Here is a 20,186-nt window from a genome sequence, read left to right on the forward strand (position 1 = left end):
AATATAAGAAACAATTGGTTGTTTCCCAGGCCTTTAGGAGAGCAATAATATGGCTAGCTCATGATCACCCTTTTTCAGGCCCTAAAGGGCTACAGAATATGCTGGCACAAATTCTGGAGAGGTTCTATTGGCCTGGGATCTATCAGGAGGTACAGAGATATTGCAAAAGTTGTCCCCAGTGCCAGAGGGTTTTGGAAAGATATCCTACCTATAACTCGTTCTGGACTCTTTGGGGACAATGGTCTAGAAAACTAACTAACTAAATAAATAGTTGGGTACCTTTAGTTCCTTTGCTTGCTGTGAACATTAGCTATGAATATTGTGAGACCCTTAGAAAAAATGCCCATGGGGTTTCTATACATATTGGTAATTCTAAATAGAGCCGCCCACTTTGGGCTTTTCCCTTGCATTGTACATTTTCTCAAACTGTTCTGTGAGATAAGAATCTCCTGGAGGAAACCTATGGATCAAGGGTCCAATTTCAAATCCAGAACCATGAGGCAGTTATGGAAGGTCTTTGGCATTAAACATATAACTGTGGCCACTTACCATCCCCAAACTAAAAGGATGGTAGAGCGGTTCAATAAAACCTTCAACGCCATGTTATGGAGGGTGGGGGGGGGGGCGTATATGGTAAATATGAGGCCTGGAACCAGTTACTACCCTTTGTGTTATACTCCTACTGGGAGAGTATAGAGTCTTCTGTAGGGTTTTCCCCTTTCAAAATGTTGTATGGGGAACACATGGTGTTCTTATGTTCTTATGGAGTAGAGGTAGGTTATAGAAATAGTCAGGGACCACTGCTCAGGCAATAGGCCTGATGGGCTGCCGCGGGAGCGGACCGCTGGGCGAGATGGACCTCTGGTCTGCCTCAGCGGAGGCAACTTCTTATGTTCTTATGTGTCCTAGATATACTCAAAGAACAGTGGGTGGAGGAAGGAGAAAGTCCCAGGCTAGTAGGCTTGTACTTATGGGACTGAAAGGGCCGATTGTCCAGGCTTACAAGATACACATGTAGCCAGGCTAGGCAAAAGCATTATTATCATCAGGACACTAGGGGAAGGAGATTCAGGAAAGTCCTACTGATGGTTTTTTCATTCCCACACAAGTTTAGCTCCCAGTGGAGAGGTCCCTGGACGTGGATAGAAGAACCCTGCTTTTATGAAATAGAAAACCTCAAAGGAAAAATGCAAATGTACCATATTAATATTTTAAAATCCTGGATATTCCAGGAGGCCTTGGTAAATTTTCTATCTGAAGAGGGATCAGAAGACATTGGAAGCCAGGTTGATGACATGGGTGAAGGGAGTAAATCCCAGATTACCGCCACACTTACCTATTGCTAGAGGGAGGAGGTTGAGAAGTTGTTACGGGAATTTAAGGATAAAGAAAGTGTTTATGAACATCTTGAAAAATTGACGGTGGACAAAGCGATGGGATCAGGATATTGAGGGAGCTCAGAGAGGATCTGGGGGGTCCTATTAAAGATTTGTTAAACAAATCTTTGGAGACGGGAGTGAATCCTGAGGATTGGAAAAGAGCAGATGTGGTCCCTATTCACAAAAGTGGTCGCAGAAATGAAGTGGGAAACTACAGACTGGTAAGCCTCACTTCGGTTATTGGAAAAATAATGGAAGCGTGCTGAAAAAAAGGATAGTGACATTCCTAGAATCAAATGGTTTACAGGATCCGAGGCAACATGGTTTTACTAAAGGTAAATTGTGCCAAACAAATCTGATTGAATTTTTTGATTGGGTGACAAGAGAATTGGATCAAGGTCATATGTTAGATGTAATTTATTTAGTTTCCATCAAAGTTTTTGATATGGTTCTTTATAGAAGGCTCTCAAACAAACTTGATGGGCTGAAGTTAGGACCCAAAGTGATGAACTGGATTAGAAACTGGTTGACAGACAGATGCCAGAGGGTGGTGGTTAATGGAATTCACTTGGAGGAGGGAAAGGTGAGTAGTGGAGTCCCTCAGGGATTGGTGAGCGACACTGCTGAAGTGTTAGAAGGAAAAGTTTGCCTTTTTGTGGATGATACCAAGATTTATAACAGAGTAGACACTGAGGAGGCAGTGGAAAACATGAACAAGATCTGCAAAAGTTAGAGGAATGGTCTAATATCTGGCAACTAAAATTCAATGCAAAGTAATCAAAAGGAGCCGTATGTCCAAGGAGGTTGGGAGGCTGATATGCACGGATGGGGAGAGGGACCTTGGGGTGATAGTGTCTGAAGATCTAAAGGCAAATAAACAGTGTGACAGGGTGGTAGCTATTGCCAGAAGGATGCTAGGCTGTATAGAGAGAGGCATGACCAGAAGAAAGAAGGTGTTGATGCCTCTGTACAGGTTGATAGTGAAGCCCCACTTGGAGTATTGTGTTCAATTTTGGAGACTGTATCTGGCAAAGAACATAAGAAGACTAGAAGCGGTCCAGAGGAAGGCAACGAAAATGGTTGGAGGTTTGTGCCAGAAGATATATAAGGAGAGACTGGAAGCTCTGAATATTGTATACCCTAGAGCAGGGGTTTCCAACCTGCGGCCCGAGGGCCCCATGTGGTCCCATGAAGTATTTTGTGCGGCCCCGGTCGAGGGTGATACAGTGTTTTCCTCTGCTGTCCCCGGGTGTTTACCATCTTGCTGGCTCCCTCTTCTGTCTTGCTGCAGATTGCGTGTTTTTTTTCGGCCAATGCGGCCCTGGGAAGCCAAAAGGTTGGACACCCCTGCCCTAGAGGAAAGGAGGGACAGGGGAGATTTTATTCAGATACTTGAAAGGTATTAAAATAGAACAAAATCTATTCCAGAGAAAGGAAAATGGTTGAGAGGTGGTAGATTCAAGAGTAATGTTAGGAAATTCTTCTTTATGGAGAGAGTGGTTGATGCATGGAATGTACTCCCGAGGGGAGGTTGTGATATAGAAGAAAATGGTGACAAAGTTCAATCAAGCGTGGGATGAACACTGAGGATCTCTAATCAGAAAATAATGTGTATACATTGAAAGAACTAAGGTCAGTACACACAGAGAGTTCCTTTATGTGAAGAGAATAGAATAAAAGCATAGAATATTTCCACTCAAGTAAAACATATCCAAATCACATAAATTGAGAGAGCATGATGGCAGTGGAGGCTGTCTTGTCGTACAACTCTATTCTCTCCTCTGTTCTGGACACCCTTGCTCCCCATGTTCCTCGCTCTGTCAGGCGTACCAAACCTCAACCTTGGCTCACTCCCAGTATCCCTTACTTATGTTCCTATACCCGCAGTGCCGAGCATCTTTGGCTCAAATCTCGCACATGTGCTGACTTCTCTTTAAATTTATGCTGACCTCCTTTAATTCTGCGCATACACAGGTCAAGCAAGACTACTATGTCCAACTAACTCCCTTTCTTCGGATTTTTTTAATGGGCGAGCAGAGTGAAGAGTGGTATATGGCACATGTTCTGTATCTCAAAAAGTAGAGCTGATGGGAGGAAACTCTTGCCATTTTTTTGAATCAGCAGGTCAAATATACCCAGAAATGGGTCTAAAATTTGAGGCACTAAAATGAGTATTGGCCACTACTACTGCTACTACTATTTTATTATCTTTATAGCGCTGAAAGGCGTATGCAGCGCTATACATTTTAACATACAATAGACGGTCCCTGCTCAGAAGATATTAATTTAGACAGTCTAATTTAGACAGGACATTTCAGGGTTGGGAAGGTTATAGTGGGTATAGGTATCTGACAGCAGCAGGGTTGAGGAGATTATAGTGGGTATAGGTATCTGACAGCAGCATGATTGAGGAGATTATAGTTTCAAAAAAGTGGGCCTTTAGCATGGATTTGAACACTGTCAGGGACAGAGCACAACATATTGATTCAGGCAACCTGTTCCAGGCATACGGCGCCACAAGAAAGAAGGGATGAAGTCTGGAGTTGGCAGTGGAAGAGAAGGGTACAGAAAAGAAGGGTTTGCCCGATGAGCAGAGATCACGGGGAGGGGGGTGGAGCATAGGGGGGGATGAGCGAGGAGAGATTTCAGGGGACTTCAGGGTGAACGCACTTGTAGATCAGCAAGAGGAGTTTAAACTGTATTTGGAAATGATCGGGGAGCCAATGAAGTGACTTGAAGAGAGGGGTAATGTGAGAATAGCTGCTCTCACGGAATACGAGTCGCGCAGCAGCATTTTGAACGGATTTGGGGTCCATTGACGTCTTTTGTGGATTCGTTATAGTTGTTTTTTAACTTTATTTTCCTTTGTTTTAGCACCCACACATCCAGGGGAGGGTGAGGGGCTTTGTTTTAGCACCCACACATCCAGGGAAGGGTGGTGGGCTATATGGAAAATGTTGGATTGGAGAGGGGCTTTTATTTTGTATTGATACTGATTGATTATAAGTGCTTATTATGATTATTATCTGCATGTATATTGTTTTGCACTTTTTGTTAGCTTTGAAAACTTAATAAAGACTAAAAAAAAAAAAAGATGAGGTGAAAGACAGGTGCGCGGGAGGCCTGAGAGAAATACGTTGCAGTAGTCTAAGCGTGAGGTGACGAAAGCGTGGACAAGGGTTTTGGTTGTGTGTTCAGAGAGAAGAGAATGGATTTTGGTAATGTTACAGAGGAGGAAGCGACAGGATTGACGGTCTGTTGGATCTAAGCAGAGAAGGAAAGAGAGGAGTCAAAGATCACTCCAAGGTTGCGAGCCAACAAGACAGGGAGAAGGATAGCATTATCCATAGAGATAAAGAACGGCGAGAAGGGGGAGGCGGGTTTGGGGGGAAAGATAATGAGTTCAGTTTTAGCCATATTCAGTTTGAGATGTCAGCGAGACATCCAAGCGGCAATGTCGGACAGGCAGGCTGAAATTCAGGCAGAACTTCCACAGGGATGTCCAGCTTGGAGAGGTAGATCTGGGAATCATCGCATAGAGGTGATATTGAAAACCATGAGAGGAGATCAGTGTACCAAGGAGATGGTATATAGGGAAAAGAGGAGAGGGCCCAGGACAGAGCCTTGGCAATAGACAGTGGGATGGCGGCGGTGGAGGATCCACCGTAACATACGCTGAAGGTACGACGAGAGAGATAGGAAGAAAACTAGGAGAGAGCAGAACCCAGGAATCCCAGCAAGGACAACGTGTTGAGAAGGAGGCAGTAATCAACAGTGTCAAAGGCAGCAGACAGATCGAGAAGAATGAGAATAGAGTAGAATGCATCGGATTTGGCCAGGAACAGGTCATTGGAGACTTTAGCAAGGGCAGTTTCCATAGAGTGGAGAGGGTGAAAGCCCGATTGAAGCGGGTCAAGAATATTATGAGAATAAGGAAGTCCAGGCAACGACGGTGAAAAGCACGTTCAAGAAGTTTGGATAGGAAGGGGAGGAGGGAAATAGGGCAGTATTTGGAGGGGGGACGTAAGGTCAAGTGAGGGCTTTTTAAGGAGGGTCGTAACTACAACATGTTTAAAGTCATCAGGAACCGTAGCAGTGAAGAGCGAGAGGATGAGGATATGACAGAAGGGAAGGATCACAGAGGGAGCGATGGATCTCAGTAAGCAGGTAGAAATCGGATCAGAGGATGAGAGAAGGCGAGCAGTTTCCTCCTCCGTAACTTCAGAAAAGTAAGAAAGGGTCGTAAGGGTTATCGAAGGGAGGTCGACAGAGCGGACAGTCAGAAGGGACGGCGGAGGAGGCAACATTGTTGAGAATGCAAGGTGGATCTTCTGAATCTTGTAATGGAAGATCTCTGCCATCGTCTGGGGGATAGCAAAGAGGGGATTAGAGGCAGGGCACTTTGAGTAGAGAGTCAAGCGTGGCAAAAAGATGGTGCAGGTTGGCACTAAGAGAGTTAGTTAAACGGTTGTAGTAGTCCTGTTTGGCAAGCGAGAGGGTAGATTGGAAGGATGTCAGCATGAATTTGTAGTACTACTTGAAAGGGTCCAGAGAAGAATGACTAAAATGGTTAAGGGGCTGGAGGAATTGCCGTACAGTGAGAGATTGGAGAAACTGAGCCTCTTCTCCCTTGAAAAGAGGAGACTGAGAGGGAACTTGATTGCAACATTCAAGGTACTGAAGAGAATAGACTTAGCAGATAAAGATAGATTGTAAGGAGAACAAGAGGGCACTCTCTAAAGTTGAAAAGGGATAGATTCCGTACAAACGTAAGGAAGTTCTTCAACCAGAGAGTCGTAGAAAACTGAAACCCTCCAGGGAAAGCACTAGTCTTTGAGCTGGGGGCCACCGCGTAAGCGGACTGCTGGGCACGATGTACCACTGGTCTGACCCACAGATAACAGGGGAAGCAAATCCACAAGATACAAGGTAACAAATCTGGGTGGAATTGTCCAATCAGAAAGGTGCACAAATAAAAGTGTCTTTCAACTCATCTGATTGATCTTTATTCATCAAAAGTAACTCGACCCGACATGTACATGTTTCGGCCCTACGGCCTGCGTCGGGAGTCTTGAAGATCTTTGGGTATATGAACAATAATGTGAACCACTTGAAATGCCGTTTGTATCAAAACGCCGTTGTACCGCAGCCTTGCAGTAAATGTATTTAATTTACTGTAAACGGTATTTCAAGTGGTTCACATTATTGCTCATATACCCAAAGATCTTCAAGACTCCTGATTTCCAGTCCAGGGGAATTTCCCCTTACTTAGGGAGAGATTGAATAGCTCAGCCAACGGTTTCACCAGGACATCGCTCAATTCTCTGAGCACTCTTGGGTGCAAATTGTTTGGTCCCATGGCTTTGTTCACCTTGAGTCTTGCCAGTTCACTGTAAACTTCACCTGGTGTTTGAGTCTTGCCAGTTCACTGTAAACTTCACCTGGTGTGAACTCAAAATTCTGAAACGGGTCTTCTGTGCTTTGTGTTGCCTTCAACTACGGACCGTGTCCCGGTGCCTCACAGGTGAAGACTGAGCAGAAGTATTCATTCAGTAGTTCGGCTTTATCGGAATCTGCTTCCACGTAACTTCCGTCCGGTCTTCTAAGGCGTACTATCCCGCCTGTGTTCTTTTTTCTGTCACTAATATACCTGAAGAAGGATTTGTCCCCCTTTTTAATGTTTTTTGCCAGAATTTCTTCCACTTGAAGTTTTGCCTCCCTAACTGCCATTTTGACCGCTGTAGACCTGGTCCTATATTCTACTTTTTCCTCTCTTTTCTCCGTGCGCTTGTAGGAGAGAAACGCTTTTTTCTTCTCCTTAATGAGGTGCGAGATCTCCGCGGTGAACCATTGGGGTTTATTGTTTCTTTGTCATTTATTTACTGATTTTATGAAGCGGCTAGTTGCTTCATGTATGGTTGATTTCAGTGTTAACCACTTAGCTTCTACATCATCCGTCTCCGCTTGGTCCTGCAGCGTCTGATGGACGAAATCTCCCATGCGTGCGAAGTCTGTGCCCCAGAAATTGAGTACCTTTGTTTTCGTGTTTGATCTAGGGAAGCCTTTCCTAAGGTTGAACCATACTATGTTGTGGTCGCTGGAGGCTAGCGTATCTCCTACTGAAACCTCTGAGACGCTTTCCCCGTTGGTGAGTACCAGGTCGAGGATCGCCTGGGCCCTAGTGGGCTCCGTTACCATTTGTTTGAGACGTGCTCCCTTTATGGAGGTTAAAAGCCTCCTGCTACCGCTGGTTGTCGCTGAAAATGAGTTCCAGTCTGCATCAGGCATATTGAAGTCCCCTAGCAGTACAGCTTCTCCTCGTAGAGTGATATTCTCTATGTCTTCAATTAATTCTGCGTCCATGTCTTCCAGTTGTCTTGGGGGTCTGTATACCACACCTAGATACAGGCATTTTTCTCTGCCTCTTGCCAGGTTTACCCAGAGGGACTCCCTGGTGTACTTGACATTTGTGATCCTGGTGGTTTTGATGTCCTCTTTAATGTATAGAGCTACCCCCCTCCTAACCTGCCCTCTCTGTCCTGACGAAGTAGATTGTAGCCCGGTATAGCCATATCCCACCCATGTGAGTCCGTGAACCAAGTTTCAGATATTGCCACCACATCTAGGTCGGCATTCCTTATTTCAGCCTCCAATTCTAGAATTTTGTTACCTAAACTGTGTGCATTGACATACATGGCCCTCCATATCTTGTGTTTGCTAAGTCCCTGTGAGGCATATCCTACCCGGGTCGGTGTGACTCCCAAAGAACTGTTTGCAATGTGGGTACTTACCATAGACATGGAAGCGGAGTTTCGACTCACCTCATCAGGATAATTCCTTTCTGCACTAATATGTGAATGGGTACCCTCCCCAGACTTACCTAGTTTAAAGCCCTGTGAAGCAGGCGGGCTAGTCGGTGTCCGAAGACGTTCTTACCCCTACTGGTCAGATGGAGTCCGTCTGGTCCTTGAAGTCCTTGTAGCGCTTCCCCATGGTTTAGGAATCCGAAGTTCATATCCCGACACCATCCCTGTAGCCACTCGTTCGTCCTCAGGATACGTTCATCTCTGGCTCTTCCCTTGCCTCTAACTGGGAGGATCGATGAGAAAACCACCTGCGCTCCTGTCCGCTTCAGCCTCTCACCCAGTGCTCCAAAGTCTCTGGTGATGGTCTCTGGTGTGTTCCTGGCAGTGTCGTTGGTTCCTATGTGGACAAGAAGCATAGGAAAGTGGTCTCGGGGCGTGAGTAGTCTATCCAGACTGGCGGTGACATCTCGTATCCTGGCTCCAGGCAGACAGCAGACCTCCCTAGATTTGACCACGATATGTCCTTTCTAAAGATTTTCTTAGACATTTCTGCAGCATTTGACACTATTAATCATCAGATTCTCATGCTAAGATTAAAATCGTTGGGTATTGGTAGGAAAGTGTTGATCTGGTTCAATTCCTTTTTATCTGAAATGAGTTTTTGGGTCAATTATCTGGCTAGTAATTCTGATTGATGCCCTATTGCTGCAGGTGTATCCCAGGGATCTGCTCTGTCTGCTATATTGTTTAACATCAATTTGCAACCTCTTTGCCAGGTCCTATTACAGCTAGGTGTTATCATCTTTATGTGGACAATATACAGTTTATTGTTCCAGTTATAGAGTCATTTTCTGCAACTCTTGATTATTTAAGAGGTTGTTTTAATGCAATTAGTGTTTGGATGGTCAGCAATCAACTAAAATTAAATCTTGGTAAAACTCAAAATTTAGGTTTGAGTCAATCTGACAGATTGACCATCTTTCCTTCTGAAATTCTTTTTAATAGTGTTACTATTCCTGTACTTGATCAATGCAGATTTCTAGGTGTACTAATTGATTCTACTCTGTCTTTTAGGCCCCAGGTAAAGGCAGTAGTTTTAAGAAGGCTTAAAGATGATTTATCTATAATTAATTTTCACTCTGTTATAGTAGTAATAACGCCTCCTATTTTTTACTATTGCAACTTATTGTATCATTACATGCTTTGCAACTGTCCCAGAATGCAGCTGCAATAGTAATTGTCAATTTGGCTAGATATGAACATATTTTGCCTGTTTTATATTGTGTCTGTTTTATAAGGTGTTGACTAACAACAGTCCTCCTCTTCTATTGGCTTCTTTGTTTCAAAAGCATCATTTATCATGCTCTTTACACTCTACTGATAAAATGTTACTGTAAGTAAAATCCTTTAAACTTGTATAAACTTTTGCTAAATCAACTCTCAACGTTCTCAATCCAAGGTGTGTGTTTGTGGAATGCTTTGCCAGTGGAAGTTAGATCATTTTCTGGGGTTTTGCAATTTAGAAAACTCTTGAAAAACAGTACTTTCTGAATGTAGCTATCAGTAAATTTTATATCTGCAATCTGTATTTATTTATGTTTTTTATTAGGTCTTGTCAGGTAATTTAGTATATTACTATGTATGTTTAATTGTACCCTGCACAGAACTGGTGGATGTAGCCAGCTATAAGCTTTTAAAATCAATCAATAAATGGGGTATGGGTGTCTGAGAGAGAGAAGGGCAGAGTGGCTGAGGGCTGGTGGAATTGCCTATAATGACCAATCAGATTTCAGATTTCATTTTCCCAGAGCAAAGCTGAAACTGTATTGGTCACTAATGTCAACTTTTGTTGAGGTCTTCCTTTTCTCTTGTTCTTATAAATAGGCCCTGTCTAAGGCCCTCTTTTACTAAGGTGCGCTAACCGATTAGCACATACTACCGTATTTTCACGCAAATAACGCGCACCCGTGTAAAACGCGCACACGGGTATAGCGCGCTGAAATCACGATGATATGTACAAAAACTTTTGTATACCGCGCTCACGGGTATACCGCACATGATGCCCGACGCTCCTTTCGCCCGCCCTGACTTTCCGTGCGCTGTCCCGACTCTCCGTTCACCCCCCCTGACTTCCGTGCGCTGTCCTGTACCCCCTTGAAGGTCTGTCCCCATCCTGAAAGCCTGATGCCCCCCCGACGTCCGATACATCCCCCCCCGGCAGGACCACTCGCACCCCCACCCCGAAGGACCGCCGACTCCCCAACAATATCGGGCCAGGAGGGAGCCCAAACCCTCCTGGCCACGGCGACCCCCTAACCCCACCCCGCACTACATTACGGGCAGGAGGGATCCCAGGCCCTCCTGCCCTCGACGCAAACCCCCTACCCCCAACGACCGCCCCCCCCCCAAGAACCTCCGCCCGTCCCCCAGCCGACCCGCGACCCCCCTGGCCGACCCCCACGACACCCCCACCCGCCTTCCCCGTACCTTTCTGTAGTTGGGCCAGAAGGGAGCCCAAACCCTCCTGGCCACGGCGACCCCCTAACCCCACCCCGCACTACATTATGGGCAGGAGGGATCCCAGGCCCTCCTGCCCTCGACGCAAACCCCCTCCCCCCCAACGACCGCCCCCCCCAAGAACCTCCGACCGCCCCCCCAGCCGACCGCGACCCCCCTGGCCGACCCCCACGACCCCCCCACCCCCCTTCCCCGTACCTTTGGTAGTTGGCCGGACAGACGGGAGCCAAACTCGCCTGTCCGGCAGGCAGCCAACGAAGGAATGAGGCCGGATTGGCCCATCCGTCCTAAAGCTCCGCCTACTGGTGGGGCCTAAGGCGCGTGGGCCAATCAGAATAGGCCCTGGAGCCTTAGGTCCCACCTGGGGGCGCGGCCTGAGGCACATGATCAGTAAAGACTGCACAGGAAGGGTACTTCCCATAAATTTAAGAAACAGCTTCGTGGCGTGATGCCGAAGTTTCCAATGCTTCAATGTCCAATGTCCCTTGAAGCATTGGAAACTTCGGCATCACGCCACGAAGCTGTTTCTTAAATTTATGGCAAGTAAATCAAGAGGAACATATTAAAAATTTGATTTTTTTTTATGGAGTTATGACAATTTTAATACAATCCAGTAGGGATGGGCTGTTGGTCCCATGTCATTGCAAAACGCCAATGACATATCCCATCTCGTTGTTAACAAATGAAAATGAGTAGAAAAACAGCATTTTTCATTATTTCATTTGTTGATATAGTTCACACTCTTTGAAAAGGGGGACACTTTCTAAAGAGTATGCACTATTTCCAGAGAGTGCACACATACTCTTTCTTTGAAAACAGTGTGCATTCTCCATGATATAGCTCCTATAATGAACAAATACCTAGAAAAAAGAACAAAATAGACATTCCTGGAAGTGGCATGGGAAAAAAAACATGAAATAAAAATTTTTCTGGCTGTCCATCGCTACATTCCAACGTTCCCTTCCATATTAAAGACACAGGAGATCAACATAATGCAAGGATCTTAAATATATCAATAACTCTAGTATATAATATTGAGAAAACATTTTAACTATCCAGCTATTTAAAAAAAAAAAAAAAAGAATCCCTAATATAGATATTACCTTTATATTTCAGATGCAGGGAATACTGGGACAAGTACCTGACCAGAGGCTTTTAACAACTGAGCAACAACAAATGGTATGTTGACTTTTTTAGTTTTGAAACTGGAATGAATGAAGTTTCTGTTTATTTGAGATCACTCCTTGATCGTGCATAGAAATCTTTACAACCTAGATATACTACATCAACCGGCTCACCTTTATCCACATGTTTATTCATGCTTTCAAAAATATGAAGCAAATTGGTGAGGCAAAATGTCCCTTGGCTGAATCTATGTCTGTCTTTGTGTTCAGTAATTTTATTCTGTGAGGAAGAGGCAGTTCAAAGTTCAGAGCAAAAGTATGTTTTTGGGGGGAGGGGTGCAGCAAGAGAAGGCCTGGTCCCTGTGGGTTTAGTTGGAAGTCCTTGGGGAATAGAAAGGAAGACCTGACATAGAGTCCAGAGGGAAGGGGATGTTTTCCCAAACCATAGCCTGGAAAACCCTGGCCTACATTTCAGCTGCCTATCTTTATTGCTAGACTGTAGCAGCCATAAGCTGATTTTGGCAGGGGAATTTATCTCCGATCGGCTGAGCCGGCAGGGCTCCCTGAAGAGTCCTACCGACTCAGCTGATCAGGGAGGAATTCTTCTGCTGCAGTTAACTGATCCAGCTGCAGTGGACACAGGACCTCTCCAATCAGCAGTTGGGATGCTCACTCCCTCCTGCCTGACACCCAAAACACCCTACCCCAACTGCGATAGGTAGGAGGGATGCCTACTCCCTCCTGCTGCTGGCACCCCCCCCCCCCGAATCCCTGATACCCCTCAACCACTGGGGCAGATCAGTCCATGTTGTTCCAAAGGGTGTAGAATCAAGTGAGTGGGAAATTGATGGATGTGGGGACTCAGTATAGAGGGTCAGTGAGAATTAAGTGCATCCATGGAGCAGCTACCAGCTACCACTTATATTGGAAGATAGAGGAACAGCTGGAGGTAGCCATTTTGCCAAGCTTACCATTCAAGATAGTTTTTGGGAGGGAATTGGCCTATTTCTCCCAGAACCTATGGGGCTTGCAATGCAGGGTAGCTACCAGGTCTCAGGCTCAGAGAAAGGAAGTGGAAGACCTTAATGAGGAACCCCTGGGGCAGATTTTTCCCTATCAAAATGAGATTTTAAGCCGCCAGGAAGGGAGTGTAAGTCTAGATAAATTCAGAAGGGAGCATGGAGGGACAGAGCCCAGTCCCTGGGTCAGGCCAAGGCAAGTCGCAGACTATGTGAGGACCAGGTTTCCTTACTTTTCCCAGGAGCAGTGGTGGTGGTATCCTGCCTTAAAGAAGGCTTTTGAGCAGGTAGGGAGGCATGGGTCATCAGGTGGACCCCAGTTTTCAGATGAGCAAGGCCTCCTGTATAGACAAATGATGGCCTCCAGCCAAAGGAGAATATAAGAAACAATTGGTTGTTTCCCAGGCCTTTAGGAGAGCAATAATATGGCTAGCTCATGATCACCCTTTTTCAGGCCCTAAAGGGCTACAGAATATGCTGGCACAAATTCTGGAGAGGTTCTATTGGCCTGGGATCTATCAGGAGGTACAGAGATATTGCAAAAGTTGTCCCCAGTGCCAGAGGATTTTGGAAAGATATCCTACCTATAACTCGTTCTGGACTCTTTGGGGACAATGGTCTAGAAAACTAACTAACTAAATAAATAGTTGGGTACCTTTAGTTCCTTTGCTTGCTGTGAACATTAGCTATGAATATTGTGAGACCCTTAGAAAAAATGCCCATGGGGTTTCTATACATATTGGTAATTCTAAATAGAGCCGCCCACTTTGGGCTTTTCCCTTGCATTGTACATTTTCTCAAACTGTTCTGTGAGATAAGAATCTCCTGGAGGAAACCTATGGATCAAGGGTCCAATTTCAAATCCAGAACCATGAGGCAGTTATGGAAGGTCTTTGGCATTAAACATATAACTGTGGCCACTTACCATCCCCAAACTAAAAGGATGGTAGAGCGGTTCAATAAAACCTTCAACGCCATGTTATGGAGGGTGGGGGGGGGGCGTATATGGTAAATATGAGGCCTGGAACCAGTTACTACCCTTTGTGTTATACTCCTACTGGGAGAGTATAGAGTCTTCTGTAGGGTTTTCCCCTTTCAAAATGTTGTATGGGGAACACATGGTGTTCTTATGTTCTTATGGAGTAGAGGTAGGTTATAGAAATAGTCAGGGACCACTGCTCAGGCAATAGGCCTGATGGGCTGCCGCGGGAGCGGACCGCTGGGCGAGATGGACCTCTGGTCTGCCTCAGCGGAGGCAACTTCTTATGTTCTTATGTGTCCTAGATATACTCAAAGAACAGTGGGTGGAGGAAGGAGAAAGTCCCAGGCTAGTAGGCTTGTACTTATGGGACTGAAAGGGCCGATTGTCCAGGCTTACAAGATACACATGTAGCCAGGCTAGGCAAAAGCATTATTATCATCAGGACACTAGGGGAAGGAGATTCAGGAAAGTCCTACTGATGGTTTTTTCATTCCCACACAAGTTTAGCTCCCAGTGGAGAGGTCCCTGGACGTGGATAGAAGAACCCTGCTTTTATGAAATAGAAAACCTCAAAGGAAAAATGCAAATGTACCATATTAATATTTTAAAATCCTGGATATTCCAGGAGGCCTTGGTAAATTTTCTATCTGAAGAGGGATCAGAAGACATTGGAAGCCAGGTTGATGACATGGGTGAAGGGAGTAAATCCCAGATTACCGCCACACTTACCTATTGCTAGAGGGAGGAGGTTGAGAAGTTGTTACGGGAATTTAAGGATAAAGAAAGTGTTTATGAACATCTTGAAAAATTGACGGTGGACAAAGCGATGGGATCAGGATATTGAGGGAGCTCAGAGAGGATCTGGGGGGTCCTATTAAAGATTTGTTAAACAAATCTTTGGAGACGGGAGTGAATCCTGAGGATTGGAAAAGAGCAGATGTGGTCCCTATTCACAAAAGTGGTCGCAGAAATGAAGTGGGAAACTACAGACTGGTAAGCCTCACTTCGGTTATTGGAAAAATAATGGAAGCGTGCTGAAAAAAAGGATAGTGACATTCCTAGAATCAAATGGTTTACAGGATCCGAGGCAACATGGTTTTACTAAAGGTAAATTGTGCCAAACAAATCTGATTGAATTTTTTGATTGGGTGACAAGAGAATTGGATCAAGGTCATATGTTAGATGTAATTTATTTAGTTTCCATCAAAGTTTTTGATATGGTTCTTTATAGAAGGCTCTCAAACAAACTTGATGGGCTGAAGTTAGGACCCAAAGTGATGAACTGGATTAGAAACTGGTTGACAGACAGATGCCAGAGGGTGGTGGTTAATGGAATTCACTTGGAGGAGGGAAAGGTGAGTAGTGGAGTCCCTCAGGGATTGGTGAGCGACACTGCTGAAGTGTTAGAAGGAAAAGTTTGCCTTTTTGTGGATGATACCAAGATTTATAACAGAGTAGACACTGAGGAGGCAGTGGAAAACATGAACAAGATCTGCAAAAGTTAGAGGAATGGTCTAATATCTGGCAACTAAAATTCAATGCAAAGTAATCAAAAGGAGCCGTATGTCCAAGGAGGTTGGGAGGCTGATATGCACGGATGGGGAGAGGGACCTTGGGGTGATAGTGTCTGAAGATCTAAAGGCAAATAAACAGTGTGACAGGGTGGTAGCTATTGCCAGAAGGATGCTAGGCTGTATAGAGAGAGGCATGACCAGAAGAAAGAAGGTGTTGATGCCTCTGTACAGGTTGATAGTGAAGCCCCACTTGGAGTATTGTGTTCAATTTTGGAGACTGTATCTGGCAAAGAACATAAGAAGACTAGAAGCGGTCCAGAGGAAGGCAACGAAAATGGTTGGAGGTTTGTGCCAGAAGATATATAAGGAGAGACTGGAAGCTCTGAATATTGTATACCCTAGAGCAGGGGTTTCCAACCTGCGGCCCGAGGGCCCCATGTGGTCCCATGAAGTATTTTGTGCGGCCCCGGTCGAGGGTGATACAGTGTTTTCCTCTGCTGTCCCCGGGTGTTTACCATCTTGCTGGCTCCCTCTTCTGTCTTGCTGCAGATTGCGTGTTTTTTTCGGCCAATGCGGCCCTGGGAAGCCAAAAGGTTGGACACCCCTGCCCTAGAGGAAAGGAGGGACAGGGGAGATTTTATTCAGATACTTGAAAGGTATTAAAATAGAACAAAATCTATTCCAGAGAAAGGAAAATGGTTGAGAGGTGGTAGATTCAAGAGTAATGTTAGGAAATTCTTCTTTATGGAGAGAGTGGTTGATGCATGGAATGTACTCCCGAGGGGAGGTTGTGATATAGAAGAAAATGGTGACAAAGTTCAATCAAGCGTGGGATGAACACTGAGGATCTCTAATCAGAAAATAATGTGTATACATTGAAAGAACTAAGGTCAGTACACACAGAGAGTTCCTTTATGTGAAGAGAATAGAATAAAAGCATAGAATATTTCCACTCAAGTAAAACATATCCAAATCACATAAATTGAGAGAGCATGATGGCAGTGGAGGCTGTCTTGTCGTACAACTCTATTCTCTCCTCTGTTCTGGACACCCTTGCTCCCCATGTTCCTCGCTCTGTCAGGCGTACCAAACCTCAACCTTGGCTCACTCCCAGTATCCCTTACTTATGTTCCTATACCCGCAGTGCCGAGCATCTTTGGCTCAAATCTCGCACATGTGCTGACTTCTCTTTAAATTTATGCTGACCTCCTTTAATTCTGCGCATACACAGGTCAAGCAAGACTACTATGTCCAACTAACTCCCTTTCTTCGGATTTTTTTAATGGGCGAGCAGAGTGAAGAGTGGTATATGGCACATGTTCTGTATCTCAAAAAGTAGAGCTGATGGGAGGAAACTCTTGCCATTTTTTTGAATCAGCAGGTCAAATATACCCAGAAATGGGTCTAAAATTTGAGGCACTAAAATGAGTATTGGCCACTACTACTGCTACTACTATTTTATTATCTTTATAGCGCTGAAAGGCGTATGCAGCGCTATACATTTTAACATACAATAGACGGTCCCTGCTCAGAAGATATTAATTTAGACAGTCTAATTTAGACAGGACATTTCAGGGTTGGGAAGGTTATAGTGGGTATAGGTATCTGACAGCAGCAGGGTTGAGGAGATTATAGTGGGTATAGGTATCTGACAGCAGCATGATTGAGGAGATTATAGTTTCAAAAAAGTGGGCCTTTAGCATGGATTTGAACACTGTCAGGGACAGAGCACAACATATTGATTCAGGCAACCTGTTCCAGGCATACGGCGCCACAAGAAAGAAGGGATGAAGTCTGGAGTTGGCAGTGGAAGAGAAGGGTACAGAAAAGAAGGGTTTGCCCGATGAGCAGAGATCACGGGGAGGGGGGTGGAGCATAGGGGGGGATGAGCGAGGAGAGATTTCAGGGGACTTCAGGGTGAACGCACTTGTAGATCAGCAAGAGGAGTTTAAACTGTATTTGGAAATGATCGGGGAGCCAATGAAGTGACTTGAAGAGAGGGGTAATGTGAGAATAGCTGCTCTCACGGAATACGAGTCGCGCAGCAGCATTTTGAACGGATTTGGGGTCCATTGACGTCTTTTGTGGATTCGTTATAGTTGTTTTTTAACTTTATTTTCCTTTGTTTTAGCACCCACACATCCAGGGGAGGGTGAGGGGCTTTGTTTTAGCACCCACACATCCAGGGAAGGGTGGTGGGCTATATGGAAAATGTTGGATTGGAGAGGGGCTTTTATTTTGTATTGATACTGATTGATTATAAGTGCTTATTATGATTATTATCTGCATGTATATTGTTTTGCACTTTTTGTTAGCTTTGAAAACTTAATAAAGACTAAAAAAAAAAAAAAGATGAGGTGAAAGACAGGTGCGCGGGAGGCCTGAGAGAAATACGTTGCAGTAGTCTAAGCGTGAGGTGACGAAAGCGTGGACAAGGGTTTTGGTTGTGTGTTCAGAGAGAAGAGAATGGATTTTGGTAATGTTACAGAGGAGGAAGCGACAGGATTGACGGTCTGTTGGATCTAAGCAGAGAAGGAAAGAGAGGAGTCAAAGATCACTCCAAGGTTGCGAGCCAACAAGACAGGGAGAAGGATAGCATTATCCATAGAGATAAAGAACGGCGAGAAGGGGGAGGCGGGTTTGGGGGGAAAGATAATGAGTTCAGTTTTAGCCATATTCAGTTTGAGATGTCAGCGAGACATCCAAGCGGCAATGTCGGACAGGCAGGCTGAAATTCAGGCAGAACTTCCACAGGGATGTCCAGCTTGGAGAGGTAGATCTGGGAATCATCGCATAGAGGTGATATTGAAAACCATGAGAGGAGATCAGTGTACCAAGGAGATGGTATATAGGGAAAAGAGGAGAGGGCCCAGGACAGAGCCTTGGCAATAGACAGTGGGATGGCGGCGGTGGAGGATCCACCGTAACATACGCTGAAGGTACGACGAGAGAGATAGGAAGAAAACTAGGAGAGAGCAGAACCCAGGAATCCCAGCAAGGACAACGTGTTGAGAAGGAGGCAGTAATCAACAGTGTCAAAGGCAGCAGACAGATCGAGAAGAATGAGAATAGAGTAGAATGCATCGGATTTGGCCAGGAACAGGTCATTGGAGACTTTAGCAAGGGCAGTTTCCATAGAGTGGAGAGGGTGAAAGCCCGATTGAAGCGGGTCAAGAATATTATGAGAATAAGGAAGTCCAGGCAACGACGGTGAAAAGCACGTTCAAGAAGTTTGGATAGGAAGGGGAGGAGGGAAATAGGGCAGTATTTGGAGGGGGGACGTAAGGTCAAGTGAGGGCTTTTTAAGGAGGGTCGTAACTACAACATGTTTAAAGTCATCAGGAACCGTAGCAGTGAAGAGCGAGAGGATGAGGATATGACAGAAGGGAAGGATCACAGAGGGAGCGATGGATCTCAGTAAGCAGGTAGAAATCGGATCAGAGGATGAGAGAAGGCGAGCAGTTTCCTCCTCCGTAACTTCAGAAAAGTAAGAAAGGGTCGTAAGGGTTATCGAAGGGAGGTCGACAGAGCGGACAGTCAGAAGGGACGGCGGAGGAGGCAACATTGTTGAGAATGCAAGGTGGATCTTCTGAATCTTGTAATGGAAGATCTCTGCCATCGTCTGGGGGATAGCAAAGAGGGGATTAGAGGCAGGGCACTTTGAGTAGAGAGTCAAGCGTGGCAAAAAGATGGTGCAGGTTGGCACTAAGAGAGTTAGTTAAACGGTTGTAGTAGTCCTGTTTGGCAAGCGAGAGGGTAGATTGGAAGGATGTCAGCATGAATTTGTAGTACTACTTGAAAGGGTCCAGAGAAGAATGACTAAAATGGTTAAGGGGCTGGAGGAATTGCCGTACAGTGAGAGATTGGAGAAACTGAGCCTCTTCTCCCTTGAAAAGAGGAGACTGAGAGGGAACTTGATTGCAACATTCAAGGTACTGAAGAGAATAGACTTAGCAGATAAAGATAGATTGTAAGGAGAACAAGAGGGCACTCTCTAAAGTTGAAAAGGGATAGATTCCGTACAAACGTAAGGAAGTTCTTCAACCAGAGAGTCGTAGAAAACTGAAACCCTCCAGGGAAAGCACTAGTCTTTGAGCTGGGGGCCACCGCGTAAGCGGACTGCTGGGCACGATGTACCACTGGTCTGACCCACAGATAACAGGGGAAGCAAATCCACAAGATACAAGGTAACAAATCTGGGTGGAATTGTCCAATCAGAAAGGTGCACAAATAAAAGTGTCTTTCAACTCATCTGATTGATCTTTATTCATCCAAAGTAACTCGACCCGACATGTACATGTTTCGGCCCTACGGCCTGCGTCGGGAGTCTTGAAGATCTTTGGGTATATGAACAATAATGTGAACCACTTGAAATGCCGTTTGTATCAAAACGCCGTTGTACCGCAGCCTTGCAGTAAATGTATTTAATTTACTGTAAACGGTATTTCAAGTGGTTCACATTATTGCTCATATACCCAAAGATCTTCAAGACTCCTGATTTCCAGTCCAGGGGAATTTCCCCTTACTTAGGGAGAGATTGAATAGCTCAGCCAACGGTTTCGCCAGGACATCGCTCAATTCTCTGAGCACTCTTGGGTGCAAATTGTTTGGTCCCATGGCTTTGTTCACCTTGAGTCTTGCCAGTTCACTGTAAACTTCACCTGGTGTTTGAGTCTTGCCAGTTCACTGTAAACTTCACCTGGTGTGAACTCAAAATTCTGAAACGGGTCTTCTGTGCTTTGTGTTGCCTTCAACTACGGACCGTGTCCCGGTGCCTCACAGGTGAAGACTGAGCAGAAGTATTCATTCAGTAGTTCGGCTTTATCGGAATCTGCTTCCACGTAA

At 45.2% G+C, this 20,186-nt stretch overlaps 1 protein-coding gene across 7 annotated transcripts in view; it reads left to right on the forward strand.

Moving 5' to 3' along the window:
• The window catches only part of CCDC7 (coiled-coil domain containing 7), a 730,660-nt gene that overhangs the window by 409,019 nt on the left and 301,455 nt on the right, over window positions 1–20,186 (forward strand). For all 7 annotated transcript variants that reach the window (XR_004538163.1, XM_033931492.1, XM_033931495.1 and 4 more), the window contains one exon: window positions 11,819–11,881. Coding sequence is in view for 6 of the 7 variants with exons in the window: in XM_033931492.1 (XP_033787383.1) it covers window positions 11,819–11,881 (63 nt within the window). In the remaining variant the exon portion in view is untranslated. The remainder of the gene's footprint in view (window positions 1–11,818; window positions 11,882–20,186) is intronic.

The sequence above is a fragment of the Geotrypetes seraphini genome, chromosome 2, assembly GCF_902459505.1.
Source record: "Geotrypetes seraphini chromosome 2, aGeoSer1.1, whole genome shotgun sequence".
NCBI classification, from domain to species: Eukaryota; Metazoa; Chordata; class Amphibia; order Gymnophiona; family Dermophiidae; genus Geotrypetes; species Geotrypetes seraphini.